The sequence below is a fragment of the Lathyrus oleraceus genome, chromosome 6, assembly GCF_024323335.1.
Source record: "Lathyrus oleraceus cultivar Zhongwan6 chromosome 6, CAAS_Psat_ZW6_1.0, whole genome shotgun sequence".
Lineage (NCBI taxonomy): Eukaryota > Viridiplantae > Streptophyta > Magnoliopsida > Fabales > Fabaceae > Lathyrus > Lathyrus oleraceus.
Genome location: NC_066584.1, coordinates 59966172 through 59976071, shown reverse-complemented (window position 1 = coordinate 59976071; position 9900 = coordinate 59966172). Strand labels below are relative to the sequence as shown.

The following is a 9900-nucleotide window of genomic DNA, read 5'->3' as shown; positions in this document are numbered from 1 at the left end:
ATTCCCAAGGGAAACAATTATGGTGGAGACTATGATGTTAAATGGAAATCATCAAAACATTCTGAAGGTACAGCGTTGGGATGGGGGATGCAAAGTGATTGTCACCGTCATCAAAAACCACCCAGTAGGATCAATGGCTTAATTACCTATTAACACACAAACATGGTGAGAGAACTCAAACGAGCATTCGGACTTGGCAAATTCAAAAAATTCACACAGCTTCATAAACCTTTTATTGCAAATAAAATTCTGATGCCTCGGTATGAGACAGCAATTTTGATCCATCACCCTTAATTTCACCATTTAAGCCATAAAAGCAAATGGTAATAGACACAGTTTCAACATCACAGACTGTAAAATCTATAAAACATATCCCACAGAGAAAAAGGACGTATCAACAAGGTTGGCCCTGGCTATATCCTTAAAATACAGAAACAATTTACAATGAAAAACAAGTACGCTTCAAGCAATACTCTAGTTCCCAAACTATAAAATGTATTGTTGCCCTTTTCCCATATTGTATGGGACAAACCAACCCTTTATGCATCAACTTGTATCCAACTGTCATCATCTACCAGCTTGTAAACACTGAAGTGGTTGACCCTGAACTTCCACTCTCCCTTATTGGGGTCATATGATACAAACTCAGCACCTTGGTCCTCAGCCTTTCTCTTGAGCATCTCTTTATATTTCTCGATTCTTGGCCCTTCAGTATACTGTTGTCCAGTTTTTTTATCAAAACATTTGATGTTGAGGAGTGTTACCTCAGCAGGCTTATTCAGCCCCTGTCCAACAGGAGGTTTCTTTGAATCATCCATGTATACAATCACCTCACGGTTATTAAATTGAACAATGGACTCAAGATCAAGCCCTCGTACATCTGTCACGCCCAAAAATCTGATGCTGCCATAACCTTGCCTTCCAACCACAAACTCCTTGACATGACTGCAGAATCCGGGTTCAGCTCTTTCCTTGGCCGCCAGTTCATGTATACGAGGCAGTGTGAAGTAATCAGATCTCCGTAGCTTTGGCATTAGTGCCTCAACATCAGCTCCATGTTCATACACAATGGCAGCCTCACCGGCTCTGTGCCCACCGAGTGTCTTGTACATATCTGCCTTTTGCGGAGAATGGTCTTCGTTACTCCCATTGGATGCATGCTTTGTAGGAATAGGCTGCTGAACTTGCTCCTTGACAACACCATTTTCAGCTGCAGTCTCTGTAAATAATACAGAAGTTATGACACGGGAATAAAAGCACAAAAACATGGGACAGATCAGGGAATAATTCGATGAACCATCATTGTAAAACTAGTTCAACTAATACTTTCCTTTGTCTTATATTGAGTGTCACTTTAGATTATTTCATACTCATTAAGAAAAACTTTAAATAAATGAAGGAGTGTAACAATTGTACAAAATTATCATTATTAGCCGTTGAATGTTAAATCATTGTGATAAATGCATAAGTAACATGAACTTAAAAGTGACACACATGATTAATTTAGGGATATAATTTAAATAAAATAATTAATATTACATTTAAAACATAGTGTGTCATGTAATCTAGAACATTTTTCTTTTGTTAATGTAACATTCAATAATATCCCCAAAACTCAGATGTAATTGCAACAAATGAAGCACAGCCACCAAGGTAGTAAAATAGTACAAAAATCGTTAAAATAGGACAATAAGCTAGAGCCATCTTTCATGAATAAATATTAATAATATGAGAAGCACGTACTCTCTTTATCCTCTGAGCTGGTCCTATCATTGGGTGCGGTAACTGCTTCTCTTGAGCTTATCCCTGAACATTACATTCAAAATATGAGTAGCTATATAAAAATGTAAAATTCCAAATGTTTGTGCGACCAAAAGGCAGAATCTGCTAGAACTCTTGCTAATATCTAAAAACAGCAAGTTGAAAAATAAGTATGGCAAAACAGAGCACAAGTCAAATACGGCAAAATACTAAAATGTAGAGGGTTTTGTTTTTGTTTGGTGGAGGGTTACAAGTGACGCTGAGATGCCCTAGAAATGTTATGTATTCTCTCCCATATGTTGTTAATCTCGAATATCAGCAGGCCGTACCCGAAAACTGCTATACAGTGGGATAACCGCTACTACGAAGACTAAAAAAAGGTATACAATCTAATAAATCCCAACAAAATACATAAATTAAAAGGATAATGATAGTTAATAAATAACTACTAATTTTGTTCATTTGTCACTAACATTAATAATCACAAAACTCTCAGTCAAAGAAAACAAATCAAAACCCAATATAATTTAACTAATTAAAAATCAGGAGCAGGAGAAAACTTAACTTCTTATAACTCAATTAAAAATCAAATTAGACGATGGAGTCAATGTTGAGTATTTTGCAGAGGGAAGTTGAAAAGAAACCAAAAGAACATATAAGAGCAGTGAGCTTTGCAAAAGCAGAAAACCAGAGGAATAGAAGGATTCAAATGCAGAAAATGGAAAAACAGGAGAAATAAATGGCTTCGCACACAGGAGAAGCAGAAGAAATAGAGAAAAGCGGAGGGCTTCGCAGAAGGAGAAGAACCGGCCCTCCTCACATGCAGAAGGAGATCCAGAATATGAGTCACACATGCTTGAGAAAAAGAATAAAAAATAGGTCCTTGAAATAAATCGAAATGACCAATGTGCCCTCAAAATATTGACAGAACAGTTAAAATAGAGGGTTAACTAAATTATTTTGCCCATCAAGTCTGAAAGCAGATGCCAGTGGGACGAGATTTGGATGTGATTCGCAGCCACTGCACCTATTGAACACGGCTTGCAGGCTGAACGCGGCGCAGCGGACATCTTCTGCTCTGAGATTCAGAGATCGTCTGCCAAAGTGGCATGATTGACAACATAGATTCTCTCAATCATAGCTGTGATAATATCTTAACAATATCCCATCACATCATTATTCTATCATAAAACATATAAATATTTTATGGGTATTTTACCAAACACACTTAGTTTCCATATTTCCTTATTGTCATCAATATCATTGAAGTTTTATTATTGAGATTATTATACATATTATGAATATCTTACCAAAAAGACACTTACTTTTCATATTCCCTTACTGTCATCAATGCTATTAAAATTTATTATTGCAAGTATTCCTTCTCTTTCCTTTATACCACCTAAAGGGATAACCCTATAACTAAGTACCAAAACAAATACTAGAACACAAATCTTGGGATGCCATGCTGTATCCCAAATGTAACTAACGTAATACTTCATTTCAAAACTCAAGTAGAGAAAAACAATGTTTATGATCAATCAAAAAGGTATTACCATTCCCATTCACTGAGGCGTATCTATCCTTAAAAGTAGATGCTTTCTCAGAAGCCCTTCCAGGCCACTGCTCCATGGGACAAATGATCAATGCCCTTGGATTTTCCCTAGGAATGAAAAGGGCATCAGCCTTCGGTGTGGTTGGAGTATCCTCATCATCAGTAAAGAATGGAACCTGCAAGAGAACAGTGTAATGAGACATACTATAGGCCTATTTTTACAGAAACCCTGAGAATAACTGACAAAACTACATCTATTCACCTTTGCTCCCTCATTCTTATATTTCCTTAAAGGAAACTTGATTCGTCTTTGTGAGAGGTGGCGAGAAGTCAATAAGGAGGATATTCTTACGGTAGCCGGTTTGTCTTGGGCCTGAAAAGAAGTCAGTATGAAACTCATTTGCATTCATAAAATGAAAAAACATCCACAAAGGTTGATCATAGTTTGCATTGAAAAGATAAATCAAATACGGATGAACTCAAGTTAAAGTAAACAGAATCAGAGGGTAAAATCATGAAACATCATTTACAGGCATGCTAGAGATTCCATATTGAACAGAAGGAGTAGTTCCAACTCGGCCAATTGACATCTGAGGCAAAGCAGGAAGTGTTCCAAACGGATTTGTAATGGGTGCTGCTTGTGCAACCACAGAATTCTGGGGAACAGCCCTGTCAAACAAAAAAAGGTGACATTATGTTCCAAAAAAAAGAGATAAAATACAAGAAAAGTCATTCTCCCTTGGTCAGCCCAAAAAAGGTATACAGTACTTCAAACTAATGCCTGAAATGAAACCAATAAATAAAACAATTGTAACTTACTGAAGTCCAAAATTATTCTGACCAAACATGCCTGGAGTTCCACCGAAGCTACTTGCACCAGCTATTTAAAACAGCAAAATAAAGCAATCAGTTTGAAACAATAATCCTTCAATCATTGCATGAAACAAAACAAAACAAAACAAAAAACAGGGCACCCATAGCAAAAATATTGACTAACCAGGTTGCGTCTGGCCAAAGTTACTAAAGGAAAAGGCACCACTTGACTGAGCAGGTTGCGCAGATTGGAATGGTGTTGACATTGACGGCTGTAGATAAACAGTCAAAAAAACATTATAGAAAATGAAATCTAGTGCAAACTGGAGGTGGCATGGAAAAAAAGTATGATACAAGCAGAAAACAAAGCAACCTCAAAATGGACAAAGTATTGAAACAAAATAACATACAAAGATGCTAAGTTTAAGCACAAAATAATAAATATTTACATACAAGTAAATCAACTATTATAAAGCATAAACAATGCCGGATTTCCATAAGATGCTCAATAGGATGTAAATAGCATTTTTTTAATGGTTAAATGGTGTAATAATATTCCATACAGACAACTTTCATTTATTTTGTTCATAGCACCTTGTTTTATATCTAACCACTAGTAGATGAATGATATTTATTTTACTGAAAATAATTTATCTGTGCACGCGGACAATCCTTCCTGACAGGATAGGGCTTGGTGGTAGTGGTGTTGGTAGTAGTAATGTTTATCATTTATATGTAATTCCTATAGAACAGTGACAACTGGTTTTACAAAAAACTTAACAGGTTAGTAAAGTAAATCTCAAATACTGACTCCATCTTATCTTTGGATCATAAAAAACCATGATTTTACCGAAAAACAATGTTAAAAGTGAAAAGCATTATCAAATCTACTCACCGCTGTTTGACCAAAACCTGTCATAGCATTGGACGTGAGTGGTGCGCTGTTTGAGAAAATGCTTCCAACAAGCCCAGACGAAGGTGAGCTGAACAAGCTTGATTGACTAAACCCGGCAGTCTGCCCAAAGGGGGAGGTATTCTGACCGAAAACAGAACTAGACTGTGAATTTGAAGGGGCTGCAGAGCTAAATAATTGGGATGGCTGGGTGTTGCCAAAAATGCTTGAGCCAAATGGTGAAGATGTACTCTGAGCTGCAGTATTAAACAGGGATGAGGATGACCCAAATGCCTGCGACGAAGAGTTGGCACCAAACGGAGATGTGGATGAGCCAAAAATGGATGGTGCTGCTGCTGACGTTGAAGAACCAAAAGCCGATGAACTGAAAGCAGGAGCTGAAGTTCCAAATCCAGAAGAAAATGTTGAAGTCTTTGGTGCAAATGGGTTAGAATTTGGTGTTGTGCTAGAGAAAGGATTGGCTGATGATTGACCAAATACAGGTGATGGAGAAAAGGCATTTGTTTGTGTCGTAGATGAATTAAAGCCAGCCATACCAGTTGGCTGTGGTGCAGAGGCAAGTGGTCCTCCTGAATTTGAAATATGTCAAGACAATCAGTAAAGCTTGAAGAATCATCAAATTATTTCTATTTAATATTTTTTTTAGAAGTACCTTTATCTCCCAATTGATAGTCCTCCCATCTTAGCTCCTCATGGCTTTTATCTCTGTAAGCAGGCATGGCTGATATGGACTCCAATCTTCCAGGTGGTGTGTTACCACTATCTGTTTCAGTTGTAGCTGAGTAACTAGCTACTCTACTTCCACCCCGTTGACCTCCGAATCCTGACTGCCCCATACCAGTACTTCCAAATGCTGGAGTGGGAGTCTGTGATCCTGCATAAGAAAGTATGAAAAAATCACTCTTAATAACGACATAAGATACGGAAAAAAATGCCATTATTCAAGTCCCTTGCATCGTAAAGATAGATATATCACAGAAAAAATTAAAAACTTTTGAACTCACCAAAGGCAGAACTCTGAGCTCCAAAGGCTGAGGTTGTACTGCCAAATGGGCTGCTTGAACCAAATGCAGAACTAGACTGACCAAAAGCCTGAGTGGACGAGCCAAAACTAAAACCTGGGCTACTAGAAGCACCAAAAGCAGGAGAGCTGGCGGCTCCAAATGCAGATGTGCTTGATGAGCCAAATACAGGACTACTTGAAGCCCCAAAGGCTCCCCCGCCTCCAAACACGGGAGTACTTGACATGCCAAATGCACCCCCTGTGTTACCAAAAGCAGAGGTTGATGTTGAACCAAATGCCGGGGTGCTGGTCGCACCAAAAGCAGGGGTGCTGGTCGCACCAAACGCAGGGGTGCTGGTCGCACCAAACGCAGGAGTGCTACTCGCACCAAATGCAGGAGTGCCTGTTGAACCAAATGCTGGCTGGGAGGATGCACCAAAAGGTGTTGAGGAACCAAATATGCTGCTTCCAAATGCTGGTTGTGATTGTTGGGTGTTACTTCCAAATGCTGGTTGAGATGGTTGGGTGGCACCCCCAAATGGACTTGGAGTAGTAGTAGAGCCAAAACCTCCAAAAGCAGACTTCTGACCAAATGCTGACGATCCTAGAAAGAGAGTTGGTTTTCAGGTAGAATTACAAAACCGCAAAATATAACAAAAACAATACAATGAAAAAGGCAGAAAAGTAAGCCAAAAGATGCTAATCATTACCATTATTAGATATTAATAGATATTAATAAAAGAAGCATGGCATTAACTAGATAATACAAATTTCAGTCATTATGTAATCTTTTAGGTCTTTTAAAAGAACTGTAAATTAGCATTGACAGGAGAACGCATACAGCTAAAAGAAATTGCATTCCTTCATACTGTTCTTGCTCTTAAGTCTTTCACATGAGATGGTATATTGTATGAATCTGTGGTTCCCATGATATCAATTTACAGACATGTAAATGAGAACAAGTTACGCGGTGGACGACGGAGGTGGCGGGAGGGAGGAAGAAATCTATAAACAAATTAGAGCACACATAGATACAGACATACAAATTCATATGAAATGAAATTTTCATTAGAAAGGAAAGAAAATATGATAATAGTAAATTCAGAGGAAGTAAAGCTCGACAGTTGTTTTGTGAAATCAGCCATAAAAAATAACATTAGTAAAAGCATCAGCTAAGCACTACAAAAAATATGTGTATGAAAATTGGTATTTCAGTTTTTAAAACATTGTGCTTCTCACACATCGCATGACACTACCAGTAAACTGGTTTCAACTCAAAGGCTCCAAAGATGCGGTGTTGTCAATTGCGGATAGCAAAAAATAGCAAATTCTTAAAATTCCGTAACGCGGTGGTGCTATAGCACCGCTATAACATATCGCGGAACAATATCGATTTATCAAAATACTGCTAATGATATTGCGGTATCGCGATGTTATACCAACTATTTAACAACAGTGCAATGAAGACAGTCTACTTAGTGCAACACAATTCATAAATGGAAAAATATCAAAATTGATTACATAGACAAGCCTACCGCCAAAAGACGGCGATGAATTACCGAAAGCGGGAGATGAAGATGCCCCAAATGCAGGCATTGAACTCCCGAAAGCCGGCGACGACGAAGCGCCGAAAGTAGTATTCGAAGAGAAAGGAGACGACGATTGAGCCGCGCCAAATACCCCTGTGGAAGTACCCCCAAAAGCCGGTGCTTGCGATCCAAATGGAGTTGGGCTACCAAATGGCTTAGGAGCAAAAGGATTGTTACTCGAATTGTTCGGCTGCTGCCCAAAGACCGACTGCGAGGAGCCAAACGGGCTGGACGACTGCCCAAAAGCTGTTTAAAAAAGCCCATAAATTAATCAATACTTTATTGAAGTAAAATCAGTAAACAAAGTTTATTCACTATACTATGCTTAAATAATAACTACAGCAACAACAACATACATAGAATGATAGATAATAACAAACAACAACCATCCTCCAATAAATAATCACTCAAAAAAAATTGTAAATATGCAAATGATTCAATTAACAAACAATCTAAAAATGAAAATTAACGCTAGTAAAATAGAAAAGGATGAAAAACTTACGATTTGTTGAACCAAACATCCTCACAACTTTCCAAATACAGTAGAACCTTGCTACACCCTAACTAAAATCAACAAAAATCAAATTATTAGCATTAATTAATTGAAAGAGAAAAAAAAAACAAGAAAGGAACACGCAAATCGTAGCTCACCCTAAGATTTTATCGGATTAATCATCGACATTATTATAATAATATATAAATCGATGAATAACGTAAATAAGTTGAATCAAACCGAAGGAGAATAAACCTAACGAATTCTGAAAGCCGAAACAAGTGAAATTGAAAAAGGTGAAAGATTGATAAAGATGAAACGAAAAAAACTTACAGTGAAATAGGGAAGATAGATCTGCGTGAGAAGATTAGGGCAAAGAGAATGCAGAGAGAAAGTGTGTGTTGGCTGAGAAAATGGGGTTATTTCTTCAGCCACGGCGTTTTCTCTTTGCTTCAATCGACCACACTGTTTACGCAGACTCACTAGGCTTTTAAATTTATTTCAATTTAATATTTATATATCGTTGTTGTTGTTCTTGTTTATTATTAAACCTTCGTTGTATAGCGTGAAATCTCCGTCGATACACAATCAGGGTTTCATCGGAACTATTTTCGTTTTTCTAATTTTTTTTTATCTTTTATTTATAATTTATTAATAATTGAGATGACGAATACCAAAGTAAAATACTATGGAAAATGTTTTTTTTTTTTTGCCTAATTTTAAATTTATAATTTTTTTAACTATTAAATATTGGAAAGTAGAATAGAACAGTTTTGTACTATTTGGTTACTAGACTTCTACTTATATTATTTAATTATTATTAAGAGAATTTATGAAATTATTAATAATTACTAAAGTTAAAAAATTAATATGATAATATATTGTTATGAAAAATTGAAATTGACTTAAAAGTATTTGTAGTATTATTTGATTTAAGAAAATATTTTTGTAATATTATTTGACTTAAAAAAAATTTTATAAAACTACTAATAAACAAGTTAAATAAATAAATTATACTAGTAATATATGTCACACTCTCTTATTTGAAAAATTAGTCAAATAAAAAAGAAGTAGAATTATATACTTAAACTAGAAGGGAAAAATGAAGAAAAAATATAAAAATAAACAATAAAATTTATAAAACTCATTTTGGATGGTCATTGTATAAAAATATTATAATAAAAAATAACTATATTTATTAAGATGTTTCTTTGCATGATAATTGATATTTTTCAATAACATTTGTTACTCCTAATATTAAAGTTTTAGGGTGTAATTTAGAAAGCAAAAAACACTAATTGTTTTTTAAAAAATATGGTGTGCAAATCATAAGAGACATCAATATCTTGATTAGTTAAATAAGGAATGTCAAAATTTATATAATTTTTTAGTTTATTAAAAAATAATGACAATATATTTATTAATGTGATAGATGATATCAGAAAAATTTTACCTTATACTCCTACAGTTAGCCTCATACCCCTACAAAATTTTAAAAATTCTCATTCTACCCTTAATTGATTTTAACCAATTTACCATTTCATTTTTACCATTCAGTTAAAAATTTCAGAAATTACACTTTCACACCCCTCGCACCGGAACTCCTGCAAAAAGACTTCCGGTATGTATTTTTCCCAAACCGGAAGACTTCAAGAATGACTTCCGGAACACACAAAACAATGAACCGGAAGACTTCATGAAAGAGTTCTGATTCAATCAAAAAGAATTTACAAAACCGGAACACTTCTTGAAAGAGTTCCAATGAACAAATTT

At 35.9% G+C, this 9900-nt stretch overlaps 1 protein-coding gene across 3 annotated transcripts; it reads right to left on the bottom strand.

The window, feature by feature from the left end:
* Nucleotides 1–201: 201 nt before the first annotated feature.
* LOC127098279 (nuclear pore complex protein NUP98A) lies at nucleotides 202–8671 on the bottom strand. 3 transcript variants are annotated; one of them, XM_051036824.1, is made up of 13 exons: nucleotides 8467–8671; nucleotides 8137–8198; nucleotides 7605–7880; nucleotides 6047–6649; nucleotides 5695–5916; nucleotides 5025–5611; nucleotides 4314–4401; nucleotides 4136–4196; nucleotides 3847–3985; nucleotides 3579–3689; nucleotides 3318–3492; nucleotides 1744–1806; nucleotides 202–1219 (listed from the first exon to the last, which is right to left on the bottom strand). In XM_051036824.1, the coding sequence occupies exons 2-13, from the start codon at nucleotides 8153–8155 to the stop codon at nucleotides 540–542; spliced, it is 3024 nt and encodes a 1007-aa protein (XP_050892781.1). In that variant the 5' UTR covers nucleotides 8156–8198; nucleotides 8467–8671; the 3' UTR covers nucleotides 202–539. The 3 variants fall into 3 exon arrangements, with proteins under 3 accessions (XP_050892781.1, XP_050892782.1, XP_050892779.1); XM_051036825.1 differs by having other exon boundaries at nucleotides 8137–8194; XM_051036822.1 differs by having other exon boundaries at nucleotides 8461–8670.
* Nucleotides 8672–9900: the final 1229 nt, after the last annotated feature.

Bases quoted from the DNA above. Each gene is read 5' to 3' on its own strand.
- LOC127098279 (XM_051036824.1), bottom strand. The intron at 4,197-4,313 runs GTTAGTCAATAT...TGTTTTAAATAG, and splicing joins CTTTGGCCAGACGCAACCTG to CTGGTGCAAGTAGCTTCGGT. The intron at 3,986-4,135 runs GTAAGTTACAAT...TTTGTTTGACAG, and splicing joins CAGAATAATTTTGGACTTCA to GGCTGTTCCCCAGAATTCTG.